Here is a 23,812-nt window from a genome sequence, read left to right as displayed (position 1 = left end):
TGCATCACGGCTGTTGAAGCATCTGATGGTAGTAATGCAGACCGCAGGTGATGGCTCGAGTAAATATCATAGGGGTTTTACGTGAGTAGTACTTGGATAGAGGAGTCACGGTGCGTGTTGCTGGGAAGAGCTGTAGTTGCTGCATCATGGTACGGTGCCTGTTCCAGGAAAAAGCCTCGCAGGAGCAATAGCGACGCACCTTACGGTACGTTCGGTGTGCAGATGGCGCCGTGGCACCAAAGACGGCAGCAGAAACAATACTTTCCGCTGTATCAGGGCATACCAAACGCAGCCGCGGTGGACGAGGTGAACACGGTCTTGATGCCCGACATTGATTCGCCTCCTTGCATCGCTAGCAAGGCAATTGCTGATCAAAGCAGGAAGACACCAGATGTCCTGAGTCGTCCTTGCGTGGGAGATTAAGGTGAGGGGCGACTGGGATTCTGTTGAGCGCAGGGAGAATACAATAGCACCACCAGCTGATACCAAAGATAGGAAGTCCGGATTTGTCGTGAATCGTGCCTCTAATCAAACAACATAGCTAAACAAGAACTGCATCTGCAGCAAGGAGTGAAGGATGCTTTGGGAACTCGAGAGGGCAGAGAGGACAAGCAAGGATTGGTGAAGTGGTAGTCTAGCAATTACGAGCAGCTGCAGTGCCTGTCTGTGCTGTCCATCAAGGTCGCTCTCCCGTAACAGCTCAAGTATCTGTACCTGTACTCATACACCGAGATCAGGGCAGCGAGAGGCGGTACCACAGGCAAATTACGGGGTACAGGCAGACACATTCCAGTGACACAGGCTGAGCTGCGCACGATGCAAAGCACGGCGTACCCATGCCGCTGCTCTTTGTACTCGGCAAGGCCACAAAGGTCCACGCCGTCTGCCGCCTTGGAAAGCCGCCCTGCCCTGTTGCTGGATGCCCTGTGCTGCCTGCCCTGTTGCCTTGTTTGTGTCCTTCCAGTCTGCACCCTGATGAAAGCACTGCACCTGAAGAAAGAAGTCCGTTTTCAAACTTGAAGTTGCTTTGTATTCGAAGAGTGTACCAGTACTTGTAAATTGGTCCATTTGTTCTTGTACTCCCGCCAATAGTACCAGCGCGCCTCAGGCACAAAGAGCGCAGCCGAAGCCAAGCCAAGCCAGATTTCGGCTCGGATCTGGCCTGGGCTGGACGGAACAAGGGCATCACGTGCCCGCTCACACCTGGGCCTTTCGCGAAATCTGGCTGCCGGCGCTCAGCCCCGGTTCTGGCCAGCCTCAACAGGGACGGCCAGCATTCTTGCATAACACAAGTACATGCCGCCATGTAACTACACCCGCCCGGGGACTTTGACATCGACCTCGACGGCTGAGCATCGCCAGCACCACCGCCATCCCCACGCACCGCAACCGCACCCGACGCGAGCTGCCCTGCCCTGCTCTGCCTCTGCTGGACGCGCCGCCCCTCGTCGCATCTCGTCTCTCTCCAGCCTCTGCCTCCGGACCCTCGAAAAACCCCCACTGGCGTCATTGCTGACCTAACCCTGACTGAATTGGCTTTGCCTTGCCTTGCCCATTGTGAGTGCCTCGTTTTGACTGGCCGCCAAGCCGTCTCTCCACCAACGAACAAACCCGGCATCACCATCTGCCACCGCCGCCCTGCCCTTCCCTGCACTGCCCTGCCTTGATCCCTCCAGCCCGCCTGCTGGGCTTTAGTTCTCCGCAACTATCAACCGTCCGCCTCGCCTCTTGCTCGTCTGCCCGGTGTCTCGACAGCTGACTTTGCTTCCGTCTTCTTCTTGCTGCAGCACTGCGTCGTTTAGAGCCGCCCTGGGCCCCCAGTCTCCGAGACCGACCTTGATGCTCGCAGCTGCCTTGCTTCCGTAGAAACTTCACAAAACGATGCCGGCCCATCATCAGAAACCGGCCCCCCTCGCGCCGGCATCGCCTCGAAACACCGCCAAGTACACGAACAAGGACGGCTCCAAGTTCATCACCGTTCCCAAGGGCACCCCGTCAGAGGACTCGTCACGGCCCTCGACTCCCACCGTCGCCAAATCCAGCAGCGCCCCGCCGCCCTCGGACTCGACAGGCCTCGACACGTCGGCACCGGCTGTGAACCGCAAGAAGCAGAAGCGACGGCAAAAGGCTGCTGCAAAGGCTGCCGCGCAGGCTGCCAATGGCCACCCGAGCCCCGCTCTCAGTTCCGACAAGCAGACGTCTGCGTACTATGAGCCTGTCGCAAGCGATGAGGATGATGTCGAATATGTTCTGGCTGACGACGTCGAGCCCACGGCGACGGCTAACGGCCACGCGATAGACCCCAAAGCTAATAAGAAGAACAAGAAAAAGAAGAAGCAGACTGACGTGGGAGGCCACGCCGGACAGGCCGAGTCGGATCAGCATCGTAATAACTACCACCACCATCACCATCATCACTACCCCGGGGACGGCTCCGCGCCAGCGGCTCCGGCGACGACGCGAGGCTCCGGAATGTCTAGGGATAAAATATGGAGTACCAGCAATCACGAAGAGCGCGAGCGTATCAAGGAGTTCTGGCTAGGCCTGGGCGAGGAGGACCGGAAATCCCTGGTCAAGGTGGAAAAGGACGCCGTACTGAAGAAGATGAAGGAACAGCAGAAGCACACGTGTAGCTGTACTGTCTGCGGAAGGAAGCGTACCGCCATCGAGGAGGAGCTGGAAGGTCTGTATGATGCATACTATCTCGAGCTTGAGCAGTTCGCCAACCAAGGAGAGGGCCCGCCCATGCTGCCTCCTCCTCCGCGAGACTTCTCGATGCGCCCGTCGCGGACCCTGCCGGGGGCCTATCCGCGACCGCCCCCGGCCCGCGGTCGAATAGTGGAACACGTCGGCGACGACGACGAAGAGCTCGAGGAAGCCTACAGTGAAGACGAGGCCGAGGACGACGAGTATAGCGACGACGAACCTCCCGAGGAATTTCACGGCTCTCCCGACCGAGACGTAGCTGATTTCTTGACGTTTGGTAACAGCCTCCAAGTCAAGGGTACGCAACTTCTTGATTCACTTATGCACAGATATGGTAACATGGATTTAGGCGGCATTCTCACCGTGGCGGATGACCTACTCAAAAACGACGGCCGGCGCTTCATCGAGATGATGGAGCAGCTCGCGGAACGTCGCATGGCCCGAGAAGAGGACGCTCGAGAGCACTTTGCTCGCGGCTACGGTCATCCCAACGGCTCATACTCCGCTCCTCACAACCACCCTCCTCCCGAAGACGAAGAGTACGAGGACGAAGAGGAGGAGGAGGAGGAGGACTACGACGACAGTCAGGACGAGGAGTATGAGGACGAAGAGGTATACTGCCACCCTCCCTCTGTGATGCCGTCTTCCAAGTTCCATACTGAGTGCTGTTGCCAGGACCCGATGACGGAAGAGCAGCGAATGGAAGAAGGCCGTCGCATGTTCCAGATTTTCGCCGCCCGCATGTTCGAACAACGAGTACTATCCGCCTACAAAGAGAAAGTGGCCAAGGAACGGCAGGAAAAGCTGCTAGAGGAGCTCGAGGAGGAGAGTCGCGCGGTCAATGAGCAAAAGGCCAAAAAGGCCAAGAACGCCCAGAAGAAGAAGGACAAGGCGGCTCAGCGAAAGCAGGCCCTCGCCGAGGAGAAGGCTCGCAAAGAGGCCGAAAAGCTTGCCGAAGAAGCCGCCCGAATCGAAGCCGAGAAGAAGAAGATTGCTGAGCAGAAGCAGAAGGCCGAGGAGAAGCGCAAGCAGAAGGAAGCTCAGAAGAAGGCCGAGGAGGACGCCCGCCTCAAGAAGGAGGCCGAACGGCAACGCCGAATCCACGAGCAGAAGGAGAAGCAGGCCGAGCTGGAGCGGAAAGTGCGCGAAGCCAAGGAGCGCGAAAAGAAGCTCAAGGACGAACAGCGCATAAAGGAACGGGAGGCCCGCGAGCAGAAGGAGCGCGAAGCTCAGGAGCGAAAAGAGAAACAGGAGCGCGACAAGCGAGAAAAGGAAGCCCGGGCCGCGAAAGCCCAGAAGGAGGCCAAGGAGGCCAAGGAGGCCAAAGAAGCCAAGGAGGCCCAAGAAGCCGCCGAGGCTGCGAAAGAACTCCTACTCCAGCAGCAACGAGCCAAGGAGGAAAAGGCCGCCCCCAAGGTATCCTCCATTCCCGCAACCCAGACACAGCCGGCCAAGCGTGGAAATCAACCGCAACAGCAGCAACCGCCGGCGCCGGCGCCGCAACAGCACCCTCCCGCTTCGCTGCCCGCCGCCGTCTTGCCTCAACATCCCCCTAACCCAGCGACCTTTGCCTCACCAAAAATCCCCGTGGCCACTCCCGCACTCCCCAAGGCACCAACCCCCATACGGCCGAGGACGACATCCCAGCAACACGCAACTGGTCCCGCGAGCTCGTCCGATTCTCAGACGGCGTCTGTTCCTAGCCAGAGCGCTTCGCCACATTCTGTCACGCCGGTATATACCAGTCCTAGTTCCACTGGGCCGGAAAGGAGAATCAGCGGAAGCACTCCGGTCACGATGCAGCCAACGGCCATGTCCGGCACGCCGCCTGGGCTGCCGCTGCCCAAGGGTCCCAGCCCGTCTGCCCCCTTCCAGATGCCCATGATGGGCATGCAACCTCCGCCGGGTCTAAGTCCACATGCGCCTCCGCCTCCGCCAGGATTCCCCAGCCGATCGAGTCACGATCCCATATTCCCTGTAGGGTTTAGGCCAAGTCCGGCACACAATATGATGATTCCGCCACCCGGCATCAGCAACTCGACGGTTCGCGGCTTTCCACCCGTCACGATGCCTCCCCCTGGATTCTCACAGCCAGCGGGCGACTTCCCCATGGGCCAAGGCTTTCCTATCCCTGCCAGAGACGGGCCTGTTCTGACCCACGGGCGCCAAGGCTCCCTAGGCTTTGAAAGCTCACCCGGTACTCCCGGACAGCTGATGGGACGGCCAGCGCCGATAGGCCGACCCGGTAGCGTCAGCCAAGGATTTTCGCGCGATAGGGATGAGGATACGCAACACCTTGGAAGCCGTGTCCTCGTCGAAGATGATGAGCCTCTGGGTACCGATGCCAGCGCTGGCGGCCTGCGTCATCAGCCTCCGGGACCACGAGCCAGCTTCGCCGCGGGCCCTTTTATCGACTCGGGATTTCCCATGGGCCACAACCCCTGGGGCCCCATCAACAGTCCTCCACAGCCCTTTGCTCCTACGACGGCCTCCCAGCCATTTGCTGCTCTGCCGACGTTTGGAAATCCAGCCTGGGGTCCCCCGAGCGGTCCGCCGGGATTCCACGTCGGCTCCCCGAGCGGACTGGGATCCATCCGATCGCATGCCCAGCCTCGTCATGTTGCAGTGCGCGTGCTGCTGTCCCAGGCGTGCAAAGACCTGGCCAACACAGGCTCTGGCGACAAGGAGGGGTATGTTGAGCTTGCAAGCATCAAGGCGCATGTCGATATGATATCCGGCGACCCCAGCATAACGGAGCAGGATCTACTCAACCTCTGCGACACGGTGGGCAGTCTGTCCAACGGTGGAGGGTCCTTTGATGTGAAGCAAGACATTTCTGGGCTGAGGAAAATACGCTGGGTCCCCGACACGGACGAGGGGCTGAATCCTCACTTTCGTGCCGTTGGAGCCCCCGGCGAGATTGGCAGCCCTCTGGTAGGCCACGCTTCTCTGCGCGGGATTTAGGCAAGTCCCGGTAAGACGCAGCGCACGAGGACCGAAGAGAGCCCTTCCACGCGTAAAAATCTACTTGAGCGTCTCGGAGTTACACCGCATCCCGGCACGATGGAGTCGTCCTATGCCAACCGGCCCGAACCGAGGCCTCAGGACATGGTAGACTCGGCAAGGAGTTTTGCATTTGATGCGTTGGCAAATGCGATCGTCGAGCAGGACGGCATGACGCCATGGCAGAGTGCTATGAAGAGGGGGCATAGGAAAGGGATCAGCGAAAACATCACATACAGCCCTTTCCACGACGATGATGGCGATGAATCCGGCAAGCTAGACACTTGGGTGGGCTTTTATAATCCTCGGAAGAGCGCCAGAAGGTCTCTAGGCCCCTGATGGGTAGCATTTGAGAGATTAGGAGAGATGTGAGGGAGAACAGCAACGCCGTCCGAGGACAGGCTGTGAGGTGGACTGACTACTTGAGGAAGTATCAAACAGCATTGCGCATGCGCGTGTTCTTGTGTGAATTAGACGTGTGGATTATTGGGAGGGAAGACACGAGAGTAGCCATTAGGTGCGAAAGCGCGTCGCATGAATACCCCCCGAATAGTGTATTCAATTATACGTTATCAAGCCATTGTTTGTCAAGTCAAGCGTAAGATGGAATGCTCGAGTGATGTAGATTTCTTTCAATCTCTACTGATTCAGGGGCGACTTTAAGGTGTTGATGTGTTTGATGGTGTTGTAGGTACGTGTGGTAACAGTAGAGTACCTGGAGTGTCTGCTATGGCACACCATTCGATCAAGTACCTTAACTGCAGTGGTGTTGTTCGACAACCGTCCCTTGCTTGATGTCGGAAAGCAACCTCCGCTTGGCAGGCACGGTGAAACTGTGACGAGTACTGGTTCCTTCCCTCGGATACAAGTCATACCTCAGGCAGTCAATCAAAACACGTGAACACAGACACAGTTCTGCTTCAATAGGCATCATCAATCACGATATCCCATCACCTGGGCTTGTCCGAGAAAACAATTCAAGTGCCCTATCTAGATCAATGCTGATAACATCAAGTTCCCCTCCGCCTCCATGTCCCTACTGAGGCTCGCCTCAGTCTCTAAGCTGGAAATCTCCCTTTTGTTCAAAAAACGCTGCGTGTCTGCTTATCTTGCCCCGGCGGAGAAAATGAAGAAGAAGCAGCGGCAAAAAGTTGCTTGCACGCTCAACTTCTTGTTTTTATGTGTGTGCTATATGGAAATGAGATAATGCCAACACCGGTTCTTTCATGTTTGTTCTGTCCCTGTTACCCAACGGCTCGAAGAGCATTCATGATGCGCCGAAAGCCCTGAAAAAAAGCACAAAGCAAGACATCAAAAAGAGAGAGAAAGAAAGTGTGTATACTGATATCTCCTCTTTCTCCCCCCCCTTTTAGTGTCCTGCGTCACCGTCACCGTCACCGCCCTCGTGGCCGGTCTCGTGTTCCCTAACCACCTCAAGCCTGCTCGGTGCCGGGTCACGGCCACGGCCACGACCGAACCTCGCTCTCTAAGACTGGTTTCGGTCGGCAAAGGGGTCGGGACCCTCCTGGCGCATGAGGGGAGCGCGGGTCTCGGCGGCGCGGGCCTTCTTCGTCTGGGCGCGGGCGAGGGCGGTGGCCTCGGCGCGGGCCTCGAGCTGCTTCTGGTGGCGGCTCTCGCGGCAGCAGGCAAAGGTCAGGAAGGTGATGGCGACGACGATGGAGACGCCAAAGATGATGGCGATGATGATGCCGCCAATGTCGAGGCTGTTCTTCTTCTTCATGCAGACGGTCTCGCCGAGGGAGTCCATGGAGCACATGAGGCCCGGGGCGCAGTCGGCCTTGGCCACCTCGGTGGGGATGCAGGATATCGTCTTGAGGACGCCCCTGTTGGTGGAGATGTCGCACGACGACGTCTTGACGGTGGAGGTGACCTTGCACTGGAGGTTGCTGCTGTCGCGGACCCAGTGGGTGGGCAGGGGCGCGGCGTTGTGGGCGTTGCGGGCGGCGAGCGTCTTGACGGGGCTGCCGAGGACGCCGCGGTAGCGCTTCTTGAGATCGCCCATGTCGGCGAGCTCGTCGCACCGCTTCTGCGCGTACTTTGCCTCGGCGGCGGCCTCGGCCAGGGAGCAGCCGGCGTTGGTGTAGCAGGCCTCGAGGTCGCTGGCGGTGTCGTCGTAGGTCAGCGTCGACAGGCAGTACTCGAGCGAGACGTGCTGGCCGCAGTCAGAGTACTCAGCGAGCTGCTGGCTGTGCTGGGAGAAGCATCCGGCTTGCAGGGCGAGCGCGCCGCCGCTGAGGGCGAGGGCAGCGGTGCAGGAGAACTTCATGGTGGGCTGCTATGAAAGAGGGGGGCGATGTTGTCGTCGACGAGGTTCGTTTGGTGAGCCGGCAGCTGAATTCGGTGGATCTCGAAGCGGCGGTTACCAGAGGCCCTGGGGAGTGAGGGTTATCCAACGAAGGGATGAAAGGGCAAGCTGGCGGAGACGGGGGAGATGGGGGGAGTTGGACAGATGAAGGAGGTGGTGAGTGCAGCAAATAAAAGAGGCAGCGGTTTTGCTAACATGAAAAAGGAGTCGAGGGAACTGGTTTGACGGGGAGCGGCACTTGTCTCCTTTTAGTTAGGGGTCTACAGTCAGCCTTGGGTCTGACTGGGGCTTGGGTTTTGGATGCTCCAAACAAAGGGACAGGGGTGGCAGATTTGGCTTGATTGGCCGCTGTTTTGCGTGCCAGTCCTGGTGCCGGAGCCTTTTAGGGGACGGCGAGTGCCTGAGGGGACGCTTACTGCGTGCTCGACGGCGGCGCCATGATGGCTGTGCATTTGCTTCGGGATCACAGCCGCAATTACGTACAGATCTTGTGAGGTGCTGAGGGCGAGACGAACGGGTGATGCGTCGATGGCCAGCTGATTCTGGTCCTGGTCTACTGCTGCATTCCGTCCAACTGTCGAACGGATGAGAACTAGCTTTGGCCGGAGCTGGAGGTGAATCTACGATTGCTCTATTTTTGGCGACATGGCAGGCATCTCGGGGCAGATGAGAAATCTGGACGGCAAATCACTCATGCAGGAGGAGGCTTGGACGATCAACGGGATTTGCCATTTCTCTTTTCCATCTGTCTTTTCACAAACTCGTTTCCGGTCTTCTTTTTTTCTCTACTCTGTCTCTTCCTTTCGCTCTCCCGGTGCTGTTCGCTTCATTTGATTTCGATCTTGCTTATACCTCTCACAGGACAGCATCGGGTTTCCGCATCGATCAAGGCCCATCCTCCTGACTCCATCAGCAGGCTCTGAATCAGCGCTACCTGTGGCTCGCTAATAATAAACCACCGGACCCTTTTTCACTCCCAAAACTTCACTAATGCGCATCATCCTTGTCCAGTTGTTGCAACTTGCACAGGCGGGCAAGACAGACGTGGTGCTACTGGAGGCTGCTAAATCCCGAGTGTTGTGTGGTCTCGTCCCACCAACATGATTCACCTCGGGATTGCCCAGCTGTTGACGCGCTTGAAGCGGGATGGTACCTTGAGAAGATGGAACAGTTATCAGCACCTTGCTTTCGATTGAATAACCGTGCTATCTCGAGCTGAGCTCAGGCGTTGAATAATCAGCATTGCCGAATCTGTACGAGAGCCCAACCGGGTGCGAACGGGCAGAGCTGCAGCATCTCAGCGGGACCCAGCGCGCCGTGAGTGGCTCGCCCCGGCGAATGATGGCAAAGCCAGAGGACATGGATTGAATGCATGCAAAATGCCGGCAAACGCTGAAGCGACATGAACAGGCCAGGCCAAGCAGTACCGAGTTGGCTCAACTCATCCCTTTTGCTTCCATTCATTTAAACGGTGGCGAAAGGGGTTCCGTGGACTTGCTAAGGTAAGCAGAAGGCGCATTACGTACTCGTGCGACTTGTTCGTGTCCTCGAGTCGACGTCATCGTCCGCGAGGCCTTGGAACTGAGGGACGGAATAGCAGCTGGTGCCGGAAGAGGAAGGAAGTTCGTCACTTGGCGACGTAACATTGTTATCAGAATCGAGCCATCTACGAATACCTACCTTGTGTTAATATAGCTTCTTTTTTCCGTCCCCTTTCCTCTTGTCATTTTGTCTTCCTTTTTTTTAACCTTGAATTTAACCTCACAGTTGCGTCGCACTTGGCTGCTCTTGACAAGAACCACTGATCATCACGACAAACCGAGCTCTCTTGAGACTTGGGAACTGCCAACTCATCACACCTATCTTTTGCTGCCTTTTACACAGCTTCGACTATCAAATCGTCGCCATGCCTCTCGTCGTGCCCGGCATCATGACCAACTCGGACGACAAGACCCAGGAATGGGCCAACAAGCTCGTCGGCAAGACGTATTCTGAAAACGAATCAAACGAGACGGTATGCCCCCTCTTCCAGTGCTACTCTTTTTACCTGCATCATTCGCAGCGAGGGATCTGTATCATACATATACTGTAAAGGAAGGAAATGCTAACCGTGGCGTGGGAGGGAGCAGTGTTTCTGCAAGCGGGATCTGCCAGAGGTGCACCGCATCATCAAGCCCGGCTCGATTGTGACCAAGGACTTTCGGCCGGAGAGACTGAACATTCACTTGAAGGAGGATGGCACCGTGTCGCATGTGCAGCATGGTTGAATGATGGATGCTGAGGGGGGGATAACGTCTGCGGGGTGCCTTGTATGCTGGGATACGATGGCAAACGAATGACTACCTTATGTATGAACAGATTCGTTACGCCGATTAATGTTTCTATCAAATGACGATTGTATGAATGTTTCCTCTGTCTTGTAATGGCTCATCTGTTGCTTGAATCTGTTGATGCTCCCCGCCTGATTGCATGTTGAAGCGATTCTGCCCCGCCATTTTCCCTCCCTCCCTCTATCTTATCCATGGCGGGGCTGCTGCGATTAACCTGAACTCAACTGCAACAACAACTCGCGAACAAGCTGCGAATCAACAAACCCGTCAACATTCAACTCCCAGCAAAGGAAACGCAGCCATTTCTCCAGCCTCAACCTCAGCCTCTGTACAGCTCCAATCCGACAAGATATACACTCGATCTTCCATCCCAATCCCTCACGTCGTCCAGTCACCCGCCAAAATGTTCAAAAAAGAGTACGCAAATCACCACTCCCCTTCTGAAGCACAAAGCACGGCGTCTCCCAAGACAAATCCCAAACATCGTCTACGAATCTCTTGCCTACAGACCTCAGGGAACATACCTGCTAACAATGCTCTTCCCAAAAGCCTCCCCACCGCGCCCAAGCAAAAGCTCAAATCCTCCGTCCAGCGCTCCCTCCGCAACGCCCTCCTCGCGACGTACCCCCTCCTGACGCCCTACATCGACGAGATCCTCCCCAAGAAGGGCTCCCTCGAGAGCATGAAGCTGCCCGACCGCAACACCCTCTACGTGCTCGACGGGGTGCCGCTCTTCTACCAGCAGGACGGCGCCGACCTCCTCCCGCACCTCAGGCTCGTGCACCGCTTCCCGCAGGCCTTCCCCAGCATCCGCATCGACCGCGGGGCCATCCGCTTCGTGCTCTCGGGGGCGACGCTCATGGCGCCCGGGCTGACGTCCAAGGGAGGGAGGCTGCCCGTGGACGGCGGGAAGCCGCTCGAGGAGGGCAAGGAGATGGAGCAGGGCATCGTCGAGGACGGGCGGTGGAGTCGCGAGCTGGACAAGGGCGAGCCGGTGGTGATTATGGCCGAGGGCAAGGAGGAGGCTTGCGCGGTCGGCACGCTGGTCATGGGCACCAAGGAGGTCAAGGAGAAGGGCAAGGGGCCGGTGGTGGAGGATGCGCATTACTTGGGGGATGGGCTGTGGTATTTGAATGCGTGAGGTTTTGACGGAGGGGGGTAGTGTTTGTATAGATTGCACTTTTTCCTTTTGTATGCAAGGTGAAAAACTAGCATGGCATTTCTAAAAAGCTTGGTATACACTGGTTGCTGGACGTGATGATGCTATCGAGCTGAAGAAGACGAGAGAAAAGGCTGAAGCAGGGGCCTACACAGAAAACAAGTCCCGGTTGCTATCCGCCTTTGCGTATCCACCAATTCTAAGATGCCTATTCTAATGTGCCTTTTTCCTCAAGGTTCGGCTGTATGCCGAGAGACTGGACGACAAAATGCAAGAGACTGAAGCTGAAGAAAGTGAACTGAGAGTATGTTTCAAGAACATGTATCCAGATCCCCCAATCTGTTCATGCCTTTTCGGGAAGTCTTATTCTGCTCTCCTTGGTACAGGTAAGTAGCGGAAACATCGGAGACTGAGAACTGAGCGGTTAGGCAAGTGGTGAGTATTTTTTAAAGATGCAAATATCAAGATTCCCCCAACCGTGATTTTTGCCCTTTTCAGGGACTCGGATGTCATAGGTAGTCGAAGATGGAATAGGTGAATGTGGAAATTAGAGTCGAAGAGAGAACAGATGAATGTAAGAGTATGTTAAGCGCATATGATTCAAGATATATATATGCCTTCTCAGGGGCTCAGCTGATGCCGCCATGGGAGTTGAAAGAAGGGATGACTTTCGGAAGTCAAGATTGGATAGCTGATCGAGTCGTGAGTATGTCAAGTGCCGATTTCGAGATCCCCCAAACCATGATACTGCCTTTGCAGGGACTCAACTGCAAAAATCGGCGGAGTCGTCGAAACTAACCCTGGAAGGACAAAGTGAGGGTCGAGGAGAGGTGAAGTGGGCAGGTCCAGAGTATGTCAAGTGCAAATATCCGGATTTCCCCCAATCCGACACTGCCTTCTCAGGAACTCTTCTTCTCCTTCTGACAAACTAGGTTGACTTGGTGCGGGAATTTTCAAACCAAAGGTCGAATAAGTGGTGTAGGCCAGTCGCGAGTATGTCAAAACCGATCCCCCATAATCCTCATAATGCTCCTTTTTCGGGGCCTAACAATGCAATTCTCATGCGTAAAGGACAGATCGAAAAGGTGAAATTAGAAGATCCAACGTTGGGTATGCTGAGTACAGTGTGGCTTGTGCAGACGAACGGAGGAGACAAAGCTGGTCTCTCTTAGAAAAGCGTTCCTCGTCGTTGACGAAAAGAGGACAATGGTCGAGGTGAAAAGGCGAGAGAAGACGGAATGTAGGAACCGAGGAACGAATGGCCAATCCAGAGAGCTATCGGAGGTGAAAGAAAAGCGTGATCGGAAAGGCAAAAGCTATGTGGTGAGAGTCGGCCAGGGTCGGAGACAAGCCTTTCAGGAGAGTGCAACTTGCTAGTCCATAAAAGGATCACAGTCCATGGCGTCCGTATCCTCAAATCCAGACGGAGCAGGTGTCGGCGCAACGAAACTGGGCCCTTGATAGGGTTCAAACACACAGACTTCCGGCTCCTCGGCGAATCGCACGCGGTTTTCATGGTGGACTCGAGGTCGTCTTCCGGCATCAGAACGCCTGGTGGGGGTGGAAAGGATGCTGGGGCCGGGAAGGACGTCGTCTTCGATGATGGGCTCGCCTTCTGCATCAACATCTTCTTCGGCAACAGATTCTGCTTCGGCATCGAGATTATCTTCGGGGATTGGGCTTCCCTCGGCGTCAAAATCATCGTCAGTGAAGGGCTCTCCTTCAACGTCAACGTCTTCGGCCTCAACATCTCCTTCGGCATAGGCGGGAGTATCTGGAAAGAAGGGCTGTCCTTGACCTTGCTGGACCTCGTATTCGTTGACCAAGGCATTATTGCGAGCTCGGGCAGCGGCAAACTCTGCACGAAACTGGAGTGGAACAGGGTTTCCATCATCATCCAGATGAAGAGGTCCGAAGAACCTATCGGCAGCCTCGCGCGACAGCCAACCGAAATCCGAGTACCCAGCCAGGCGAAAGAATCGGAGGAACCAGTTCTGAAAGGCATTCTGATCTGAGCTCAGCCTCGCCGCAAGCGAAGCCTCGACAAGCTGCGGAAACGAATAGTCAAACTGAGCGCCGAGATCCGGCCAGAGCGAGTGGGGGATGGTCACGGCGTACAGCGACACCAGGTCTCCTTGGCTCAGGATCCTCTCGAGGGCGGGATGCTGGCGCACGAGCTCCCAGGTGCGGTACAGCTCTTCGGACCGGTATCTGAAGTGGCCGCGGTGGAGGTACCGCTGGTCCTCGGCGACGTGCGGGTTGAAGAAGAAGATTCTGCGGACGACGTAGCGGTAGGCCGTGTCGCGAAGCTTCCTCCGATCGTGGGCCATGCTCCATCTGCCAGCGAGCAGGTAGGCGTAGCAGAGCTTGACGAGGTTCAGGCCGTTCTCGGTGCCGTGGAGGCCTGATGTCGAGTACACGCACTCCATGAGGACGACGAAGATCTCGGGATCGACGCCGGGCATCGACCAGCCTTGGGGGGGTTGCTCCAGGTACAACAGGGCGTTCCAGAAGGGGTACTTGGAGAGTAGGCGCATTGGAACGCAAAAGGACTTGCCGCCAACATTCACCGGGACGAATTCTCTGTCCCGAAACGTCAGTAAAATCTCTATACCGTGGAATTTTTCAAACACGTATAGGCTATGTATAACTTACCCAGACATCCAGTCGCCAGTGACTGGCCGGTCGTTGTACCCAGAGGGAGCGGTCTCCTATAACCAGCCATTAGCAAGCTATATAATCAAAGACGGGGGAAGCCTTACAACACCCGGGAGGTCCCAGTCGTTCTCCCGGTAGCCAGATCCCGAGGCACCAGCATCCTCCGGGGGGGGAGGGTAGCTGTGCGCCTCGGGATAAGGCGCCGCAAAGTCCTCCGCAGGCAGAGGGGGAAAAGGCTCAACGGGAGAGCACCCCGGGGGGTTGGGATGCTCTCCCGCCGAGAACGACGTCGCCTCTGTGGGGTCAGAGGGGAGAGAAGAAGAAGAAGGCTCCTCAAAGCCTGGGGGAGGAGGCATGGCGCTGTTTGTATATAGTCAGAATCTCTCGAACCGAAATCGATACCTTTTGTTGCGTGACGGCTGGAGGCTGGGGCTGGAGTCCTTGCAACGATATCAACAACTTACGAGGGAGGCGGCGGGAGGCGGCGGAAAGCACTCTCGGGGAGCGCGATCCTCGGCGGCGAGCCCCCTGCGGGCTCCTCCTCGCCATCCCGGGGGCCCAAGAGCGGCGTCTCGGGCATGGCGACGACGGCTGGGGGACCGCCATCGCCACCAGGGGGAGAAGCCACCGCGGGAGATGCCTCTTCTCCTTCTTCCTCCTCCATCTCGGCATCATCACGCGGGCTGACGATGCCTTCATCGCTGGAGGAGGAGGAGAGAGCCTCTCCAGCAGGGACTTCTTCTCCTGCCTCGGGGGCGGGAGGCAGGGGGCGGGCTGTTGCTGCTGCTGCTGCGGCGGCGGCGGCGGCGGGCTCGGTCTTCGAATGCCTCTGGGAAGGCATTTTGGCGCTGGTTCGTTGAGGAGAAGAAAAGGAGAAAAGAGGGAAAAGATGCGGGTGTTTGGCCAAAGCTTCTTGTTATTGTATGAGCAGCTGACGGGCTGGTGGACCCCCTTTTTGAGCACGTTGTTGAGGACAAGTCGAGTGTCGACATGGCGCGTCTGCGAGTGCAAGTCTGACGAGGACGACCACGGTCATCTTTTCGACGCTCCTCGACAAGAGTATGGTTTCCAAGGGTATTATGATTATATGAACCGGAGAGGACGTCAAGTATCAGACTGCCACTTGGATTTGATGTCTTTTCTGCTATGGTATATCTCTGTCTCACTTTATCACCTCTCTGCGGACGATATATCTTATATCGTGATAATGTAGCTGATATATCAGACAGAACGCGTCGAAGAGTGACAATTCATGCTATCAGGTGGGGCAGGCTTCTGCGGCTTCATCCTCATTTGCGAAGCAAACTATAGATTCCATCAGTTTCAGAGTAAACCCTGGTGCTGTGAGGGTTTGTAGGGGCTTTGGAGTCTGGAAGCCAGCTGTCAGGGCAATGTCACTTTAAAACGCAGACTGATATCGTCAACTGTGTGAGAGGTTGGTATTACCGCGGGTGTTGCTGCTCAGAAATAGCCGTGACATGGCAGACATTGGATGTGTTCTCGCGGCTGAAGTACTGGGTTCATCATTGTCAAGGGCATGGCCGTCGTGGCATTGCGTTCCTCAAGCGTACATGATGGCTACCATGGGCATCTACTCTGCTTTGGCTCTGTTATTACACCTCTTGAATGCACGCATCCATAGTGGTCTTGCAACAATATACTGGGTGTTATTCTCCCATTATCAGGGGCATGGTTCCACTCTATGGTTATTGTTTATGAGCCTGTTCTATTCCCCCCGTCTCTTTTCTGTCCCTACCCATCTCTTTCTTTTTGGTCCCATCTTTTTCTTTTCTCAGTCTCCCACTCTTTCTCTTGAATGAGATAACGATGTATCCTTCCTTCATACCTCATGTCCATTCGCCACTAAAGTCTCTTCTCATTTGTATGCAATAGCGAAGGCGCTCTCTCGGCTCCGTAAGCTGATTCTCTAGATATCGACTCGAGGATGGTCGCTTGAATTCGTCTCGGGAAAGCTGTCTATTGTCGTACTGCACCTTATGAGTTTTGGTTATTAGCATAAGTGCCATATCAGTATCTTCAACCACGTCTGAATTTGATAACAATAATGAGATAGTTGATCTTTGAAAAACAATCTTGGACAAGGAACGTTCTTTAGAAGGATTATCATGTTGCTTGAAAGCTATTGCTCGGCCGTATTGTCTCATAATTCATGATTCCTAGTAAAACTCCCATTGTCGATACCCTGCAAACTGGCATCATTAGCAACGTGTCGTAACGTGGTAGATTCATGTACCCCTTACCTTTGTTCCTCCCAAGTAAAGCACCAAAGCCGCTAGACATGAAACAACTCCATACTCCAGACAGTTTCTCATAGGGAACAAATCTCTCTCTCAATCCCAGAATCTTCTTCCCCTTGTAATGACTAGTAAAAGGAGTGAGCCATCGAAACATCTGAAAACCGGTACATGGCCATCAGGAAAGGGGTCAAGCCCGGTCAACTTACTACTCAGAAACGGTTCTCCAAGTAACCAATGCTCTGGAATAGTGTAGACCTTGCAAACCCACCCCCCGACACCAGCTCAGACTGAGCATACCTTTTTGCGCGGTGGCTGCCCTTCCTCGCACTCCTTCTGGCACTCCTTTCTGCGCATGTGTTCGTCGTAAGCGCCATAATGCTGGGCAATGGCTGCCTTTCCCACGGACTCTTGATTCTTTGAGATAAAGTCCTCGACACGCTCCAAATCATACATGCCGTCGGCCTTTTTGAGGTTCTTCACTGGGACAATACCGTAGCTCGTATCGTCTTCAAGGATAATCTTCTTGAGGGCTTTTACAAGGCACGATCTGTAGAGAATGTCGAAGCGGTCCCTCGATTTGGGCTCGGGAACACCCCCCTTGATGGACGTGCTCCAAATGTACTCTTTCTGCTTCTCGGCGAGAAACTTGTCGCGTCGAGTGTTGAACTCCTCCTCCACGCCGAACGCGGCAAAGGCCTCTTCGGTGATCTGCTCTCTGGTGAACCTTTTCTCAGAAAACTTGCCAAGTCGACGGCACTCTGGGATAAACTCGTCAATCCATTTTCTGAACACGGGCCGATAGTTCATGCGCCGGCGGTCGTTGGCCTTGAGTTTCGACTCTTCGGGCTCTGTCGGAGTCGGGTCAACGTACATCAGCCGACAGGTAGCAATATAGTCATAGAGCTCTTCCATGCTAGAAAAGGCCTTGTCCCAGTATCCCTCCATGCGCATGTCGAGAAAGTCCATGACCTTGGCCGGATCGGACGAGAGAAAGATCCTGGCGCGCTTCCTGTTGTGCTCCTCAATCTCGGGAACTCTGAGCCACATGGCGGTCTCATCGACTGTCAAGCCATAGGGTCTGATGATGGATCCCATCACGTTCCAAAAGTCCCCATGGCCGTGTTTGAAGAGCATCCAGCGCAGCTTCTCCTCTGACTCGCACACTCGGACGTCTACTTGGATATACTTTCTGGCGGGCTCTTCCTTGTCTTCCTTGTCTGTCTTGGTCTTTTCCTTGCCGTCGTCGTCACTTTCATCTTCAGGCCACGGAATAGCTAGATTGGCGGCTGGTTCGGCGCCTCCCGCGACGATCTTGCGTTCAGCTCCAAGAGCTTGAGCGATGGTAGGGATTGCGAGCGAGCCCTTGGCAGCGTCCGACTTTGGCGATGCAACGAGGAAATCAATGTCTCCGTAGTCTTTCTTGGCTGGGCCTTCCACGGGAGACTCTACGCAGGAATAGAGACCGAGGAGGATCTTTTCGCACCGGCTCTTTGTTGCCTCGTAAACCTCCTTTGGCATCCGGGGTGTAGACAAAGGGTTCTGTCCCTGAGCAAAGGCTGAGCCACCCATGGCGACAAGTTATCGGCAGACGTTGCGTCTCGGTTCGGATAAGCCCTGCTGGCGAAATTGTGAGCCCAGTGAGTGGTGTTTCGAGAGGATAAAAACAATGTGATTCTATTCCTTGGGAGAGAGTCAGTCAGCTCGATCGCCTCGAAGTAAATGCTGAGATGCTTTGCCATGTTTTATATCCCTGATGTCGAGGCAAGGCAAGGCTTTCAAATGTTTCGAACTTGTTTCGGGCTGCTACTCACTGGATTCCGCCTGAAAAGATGCGTTTGACGTAAGTATTCTGAAGAGCTCCGTGGTGTGGCGATGATGAGAGAGCGAAGCTGAGATTAGACGACGGCAATCAGCATCTGCAAAGTCAACCAAAACGGTGCCGCAGAATACACAAGGCAAGTAAACAAAAGAAATATCCAAACAGAAAATCAGAGAAAGTACGCTTCTTCAGCCAGGACTGCCATTTGCAGCGCCTTTTTAGGGAAGAGTGAGGAAGAGTAAAGAGTCAGAGGAAGAGGAAGAGAAAGAAGAGTCCAGTAATAGAAGCTCCCCCGCAGGTCATGTCACCTGCACTTACCCGGGACTTGTGGTGAGCGTCACCGATTAATCTGACGACTTGAGGAGCAGAGAAGTGAATAATTGTGAAGAAATGAGGATTAAAAAGAGGCTTACAGTAATCAGCCGTGTGTTACTCCTCCTAATATAGCAGAGCACGTCGAGGCGTGAATCGGCGACCGGGATGCAAATCAAGCTGGAAGCGACTGAGTCACGTCTCTCTGGCCGGATGACTGCAGTCATTTGCTGTAACCGGCCACCCATGATTTACATTAATACTTTAAATACGCAGAGCACGGCTAAAGAATGCATGGAAAGAAGGATAATAGTTAACTAGGCGTATCAGGTCATGTCTCTTCGTCGTAAGCAGCAGTAATACCGGAATGTTACGTCAAACGAAGAGAGAGAGACTGGAAAGAAGACCGAATCTCTGTTCTCCTCTAACCCTCAGGAGTGGTTATTGTCGTCTCTGATGCTCAAGAGCGAATGAATAGGCGAGATACTTGAGGATTAGGGCTTGTCACCTGGCGATTGGCAATTCTGCCATTTTACAGAGATGGCTTTTCTATTGAGCAGGCCAAATCAAGCATTGACCAAGATGTCATTGCTCCTGTTTTCGGATTTCTCTGTCTCTGTTATTTCTTTCAAAGTAACCTTGCACTTACCTTACTCCAAGGAAGAGCTTCTTCAATATGGGTTCCACCAAAGACCCGATCATGCCGATAATCAGTGTTGGCTGCCCTTCCTTGCAATACGCAAATCCCCTGGCCTATGAGCCACTAAGATCTCTATCGATTCTCCTCACATCTCTTACGAAGAACATCTTTGCAGAATGCTGCTTCTGGCTACTACTTAGTCGACCGCAGCATATCAGTATAGCCTCTCTTGTCACCTGGCTGTTTATGCTGACTTCCGCGTGGGCGCAGTGATGCATGAGCAAGCAAGAGATGATAGACCGCCAGAAGCCCATGGATCCCAGCAACGCAACACTGCGTCAGCACACTATCTGTCTAGCGTAGGACAAAGATCGCCGTGGCTTGCATCGGCGGCGAGAGGGCGGACGACAGCTAACAAGCAACAGTGAGCAAGATGGCGATGCAAGGTAATGGCAGCAACAATAACATTGGAGAATGGAAGAGGAACGATGGAAGAAGGATGGAGGAGACAAAGACGCTTCACAGCCCCCGCTAGTATATCAAGGTGAGCGGCGGTGGCCGAGGTTCATGTCGACGACCTTCCCCAACTGGGATCCGGCATCGTTCGTTGCGTGGACGATGTGGCGGGGAGACTTTTGCTCCGAGCATGACGCATCGCCGTGGTGATGCCGTGTTTGTATGCTCTGCGACGATTGCTCTCGAACGCTGCAAGGCACTGAGTTGTTCATAAAGGCGTTTGTTTGCCAGCGAATATGCCCATTTCACGAACAGACAAAACGACTCTTTCGGTCCCTCTCAACGCCCTTTCGAGAAGCTCGCATCGGAGCTCCGCGTCCCACCAACAACCCCCCCAAAAAAAGAAGCCGTCTATCCGGACATGGACCTTTTGGGCTTCTCCAGCTGCAGTCTAGCGATCCGAGGCTGGTTCTGACAGGGGTTAGTGGGTGCGTCGATGCAAAGGTGCCGCAGCCACACCGATTTGCTCAGCTCTTTTTTTTTTTTTTTCTTGTTGTTTCTGCTGTTGCTGTTCGTTTTGGGAGATGCGATTCGAACAAGAGGGAGAGAAGCCAAGGATGAGGCTATGTATGTAAGCGCACATACTAACAAAGACCTGCTGGGCTGATTCGAGCAAGCAAAGTCGAGCTGAAGAGGAGCTGAATAGTAGACAAGTAGAGCAGTGAATCGAGAATTAAACAGAAGAGACTATTGATTGACAGGCACTGGCTTGTCATGCACTCCGCCCCTGGAAGCGGGCAGACAAGGGCCGAGGCGCAACAGGCAAAAACTGAACCACTCGAACCCCAGACGCGGATCCTCTCGAAGCGCTTCTTCCCTTGGCTGCTACGTAATGGATTTTATGTATTTTCCTCGTGAAGGGAGCATTCGGATTTCGATAAATACGCATTGACATCTCCGCTTTTTTCTCTATTTTTCTTGCCTTTATGTTTTCTTTTGCTGCTTCTTACTGGCTATCCTCGTTGATCTTGTTGCTGTTGATATTCGCTGCGGTAACTACAAACGGAGCTGGAAGAAGAGGGCTTCACCATCATACATACCCCGAAACAACCATCACAACCCCCGAATAGCCGCTACATCATGCGCGCCCTCTCCCTCACCCTCTCGCTGCTCGCCGCCAGCTCAACGGCCGCAGCAGCAACAACCACAACATGCGCAAAGGGCCTCTACATGGTCGTCGCCCGCGGCAGCGAGGAGCCCGCGGGGACGGGTGTGACGGGCAACCTCACGAGCCAGATCGCCGCAAGGGTGCCCGGCAGCCAGGTCGTGGCCGTCGACTACCCGGCCAGCTTTGACGACTACGAGGCGTCCGAGGGCGAGGGCGTCAAGGCGATGCAGCAGCTGCTCAACAGCTACGGCGAGGCCTGTCCGGGGAACAAGATTGCTGTGCTGGGGTATTCCCAGGTATGGAAGTGGAAGTGGAAAAGTGGTGATGGCTTCACTTTTCGACTGTTTCATCCGGGATGAGAGATTCCGGTAATGGTGATGCTAATCCTTTGGACAGGGCGCCCAAGTCTCGACAGACACCGTCTGCGGCGGTGCCGGCGCTCCGTTCACCAGCAACAAGGGCATGTCCGACGATGTCATGAACGGCGGTGAGTCTTTTTGCATAACAAAGCGCCAATCGATGAAAGCTGACGAGATCGTGCAGTCGTCGCCGTGGCCATTTTCGGAGACCCGACCCATGTCGCCAACCTGACGTACGACAGAGGCACCAGCATTCACAACGGGGTGAGTTGATAGAAGAATGATGAGGAATCGAGCAAAGAATCGAAACATCTGTGGCTGATCATCTTGATGGCAGCTCTTCAACCGGAGCTCGTCCAGCATCGAGGTCTGCAAGTCGTACGCCAGCCGCATCGTCTCGTACTGCGACACGGGCGACATCTACTGCGACGCCGGCTCCAACTCGACCGTCCACCACCTGTACATTGAGCGCTACGGCGACGACATTGTCGACTTTGTCGTCAACCAGTACGAGAAGAGCGCCAGCAGCTCGGGCTCGGGTACTAACGCTACCACGACCACGGCTCCGGCTCCCACCGTGTCTCCTACTACCAGCGGCAGCAGCGGCAACAGCACCGTGCCTACGCGAACCGGTGGCCCGACGACGAGTCCGACGCAGGGGTCTGGATCTGGCGCGAGTGCTTTGACGAGCAGCTTGATGCTGGGAGGTCTGTTGACGGTCCTGACGGCGGTGTCTCAGATGCTGTAACGATGGGGTTGCAGCTGGCGGAGGATACGGGACTTTTATTTGTTTCATGCGGGAGTTTTTTTTTTTTTATATGCGGCTTGGGAATAATGATGCTTTGACGAGTATATGAGCTACAGCCCCCAATAATGATGAGACATTGCCATTGCCAGTGTATGCAGTGTATCGACAGTGTATGCAGTGTAACAGGTTGTGCCTCGATGTCTGTCGAACGAGTTGTCTAAATCAGGACCCTGTGACGCTGTCAATGATGGTACAGTGTGAGGAGCAGTGCCATCTCTTGGTTTTGCTCGTTGAACCCAGGAGGACAAGATCATGAGCTGCTGAGTCAAATCGTTATAAAGTTGTCGATAGATGATGGTGAAAGAAAAGGAAAAACCAGTATGACATAACAAAACAAAGTTGGCCGAACAAGTCCGCCGGCCGCTGACTTCACTCATATGTAATTGCGTCTATACGAAGTACCAACCATATCGAAGCTTCATGACCCACGGAAAACGACTCTAAGCAAGCGGTTAACCATCTGCATCTCGCCCGCAACAAGAAAGTCTCGATTCATTTTCTTCACGGGGGGGCTTTGAATCCAGAAAAGGACGCAACTTGTCACCTCATGACTCGAGACTCTTACCTTTTCAAAGTAAACAGAAGTAAGAAATGCCATCCAACTTCCTCATCAGGTGTTCACCCACCCCCCTCGGTCTCCGCGGCAAACCGGCAACCCGTCACTTTCAACTCCAATCTACTAGACCAAAAGCTCACCGATCGGACAAGATCAAAGTCTCATCCAATCTCACTCCCAGTTTCCATTATCAATCAACCGCCTCTGACTCTTCCACTGTACATACAAGTATGTATGTAGTGCAACCAACGGATAAGCACAACCTCAAGACAACGCAAAGGCAATGACAAAGAGAGAGAGAAAAAAAAAAAAAGTTTAGCGGCCGCGGTTCGATTCGCCTTTTGCCTTGATCAGGAAGCCAAGGCGCAACTCCGGCGCCGCTGTAAGCATCCCGAAATCTCCACCCACGGGGGGCTCCAACAAGTACAAACTGCAAGTGGTAAACGTTGGATATTATGTACAAGTTACAGCAAAGATTTCTTCCAATCACTTATTCGTATTGTGTCAACAGTGTCTGTGATGGAATGCTCTAGCTAATCAGCAGTTGTCGATGACAAGTATCATGCTTGACATATACCTCCCCTGGACATCTGGTTCAACCTATCGGCACTCTTCCCTCCAGAGTTCATCATCATACAAACAAGCTTCTCTTCTCGCCTCCCCCTCCTCCCCCCTATCGAACCTCTTACCCACCCTCTCCGTTATTCCCGGCCCATCTAAAGAAACGCACCGAAGCCTCAATGATCCATCCATGGCGTCCTCGTTGCCATCTTTTGCCCCGATCCGGCACCCGGAGGACCCAAGCGAGTCTCCACCATCCCGCAAAATGGCACATCGAACTTTTTGCCTTCTGGAGCTAAAAAAGAATCATGGACGCCCTCCGTATAAAGAGCGGAGAGAGCAAAGAAAAACTTGTAGCCCGCTATTTCTCACGGGGGCCCCATACTGGAGCTTCTTCTTGCTCTTTTCCTATTTGTTGTCGTTCCTTTGCTTAGATTTATATTTCATCTTGCATCACTTACTTTAATGGAAACCATCTGCGGGTGAGAAATTATAAAATAGACAAGAGGGACATTGGAAGGAAACCAGAGATTATGCCATCATCTTGGAGAGACCATCAACCACCTCGCCACCATTTCAAAGAGTAACCCAACTCACATCCCGGATCTCACCAAGACAGAAACCCCAAGAGAAACACCAAAGATAATCAAGAGAGGAAAAGAAGTGACAAAAGGGAGAGAGCAAAAGATCCAA

General features: G+C 54.4%; 8 protein-coding genes across 8 annotated transcripts; 5 read left to right on the top strand and 3 right to left on the bottom strand.

The window, feature by feature from the left end:
- Positions 1-1,881: 1,881 nt before the first annotated feature.
- BBK36DRAFT_51250 (hypothetical protein) lies at positions 1,882-5,670 on the top strand (the record flags this gene model as incomplete). Its single annotated transcript, XM_024898187.1, has 3 exons — positions 1,882-2,386; positions 2,444-4,122; positions 4,213-5,670. The coding sequence occupies 3 exons, from the start codon at positions 1,882-1,884 to the stop codon at positions 5,668-5,670; spliced, it is 3,642 nt and encodes a 1,213-aa protein (XP_024750985.1).
- Positions 5,671-5,769: 99 nt separating this feature from the next.
- On the top strand, positions 5,770-6,048 carry BBK36DRAFT_1116710 (hypothetical protein; the record flags this gene model as incomplete). Its single annotated transcript, XM_024890264.1, has 1 exon — positions 5,770-6,048. The coding sequence occupies one exon, from the start codon at positions 5,770-5,772 to the stop codon at positions 6,046-6,048; it is 279 nt and encodes a 92-aa protein (XP_024750984.1).
- A 701-nt stretch (positions 6,049-6,749) lies between these two features.
- BBK36DRAFT_1135104 (hypothetical protein) lies at positions 6,750-8,063 on the bottom strand. The gene has a single exon (XM_024892530.1). It carries the CDS (start codon positions 7,994-7,996, stop codon positions 7,196-7,198), a length of 801 nt encoding a protein of 266 aa, XP_024750983.1. The 5' UTR covers positions 7,997-8,063; the 3' UTR covers positions 6,750-7,195.
- A 1,878-nt stretch (positions 8,064-9,941) lies between these two features.
- BBK36DRAFT_1116043 (hypothetical protein) lies at positions 9,942-10,302 on the top strand (the record flags this gene model as incomplete). Its single annotated transcript, XM_024890191.1, has 2 exons — positions 9,942-10,049; positions 10,177-10,302. 2 exons carry the CDS (start codon positions 9,942-9,944, stop codon positions 10,300-10,302), a joined length of 234 nt encoding a protein of 77 aa, XP_024750982.1.
- Positions 10,303-10,768: 466 nt separating this feature from the next.
- On the top strand, positions 10,769-11,506 carry BBK36DRAFT_65293 (hypothetical protein; the record flags this gene model as incomplete). Its single annotated transcript, XM_024898437.1, has 2 exons — positions 10,769-10,782; positions 10,915-11,506. The coding sequence occupies 2 exons, from the start codon at positions 10,769-10,771 to the stop codon at positions 11,504-11,506; spliced, it is 606 nt and encodes a 201-aa protein (XP_024750981.1).
- A 1,391-nt stretch (positions 11,507-12,897) lies between these two features.
- On the bottom strand, positions 12,898-15,023 carry BBK36DRAFT_1116117 (hypothetical protein; the record flags this gene model as incomplete). The annotated part of the gene is made up of 5 exons (XM_024890198.1): positions 12,898-14,107; positions 14,180-14,235; positions 14,287-14,542; positions 14,647-14,678; positions 14,811-15,023. The coding sequence occupies 5 exons, from the start codon at positions 15,021-15,023 to the stop codon at positions 12,898-12,900; spliced, it is 1,767 nt and encodes a 588-aa protein (XP_024750980.1).
- A 1,699-nt stretch (positions 15,024-16,722) lies between these two features.
- On the bottom strand, positions 16,723-18,009 carry BBK36DRAFT_1168041 (hypothetical protein; the record flags this gene model as incomplete). Its single annotated transcript, XM_024895122.1, has 1 exon — positions 16,723-18,009. The coding sequence occupies one exon, from the start codon at positions 18,007-18,009 to the stop codon at positions 16,723-16,725; it is 1,287 nt and encodes a 428-aa protein (XP_024750979.1).
- Positions 18,010-20,807: 2,798 nt separating this feature from the next.
- Positions 20,808-21,942, top strand: BBK36DRAFT_1168040 (cutinase-domain-containing protein; the record flags this gene model as incomplete). Its single annotated transcript, XM_024895121.1, has 4 exons — positions 20,808-21,131; positions 21,232-21,322; positions 21,379-21,458; positions 21,532-21,942. The coding sequence occupies 4 exons, from the start codon at positions 20,808-20,810 to the stop codon at positions 21,940-21,942; spliced, it is 906 nt and encodes a 301-aa protein (XP_024750978.1).
- Positions 21,943-23,812: the final 1,870 nt, after the last annotated feature.

This window comes from Trichoderma citrinoviride (genome assembly GCF_003025115.1).
Source record: "Trichoderma citrinoviride strain TUCIM 6016 unplaced genomic scaffold BBK36scaffold_5, whole genome shotgun sequence".
Taxonomy (NCBI): Eukaryota; Fungi; Ascomycota; class Sordariomycetes; order Hypocreales; family Hypocreaceae; genus Trichoderma; species Trichoderma citrinoviride.
This window is presented reverse-complemented; position numbering and strand designations above follow the sequence as displayed.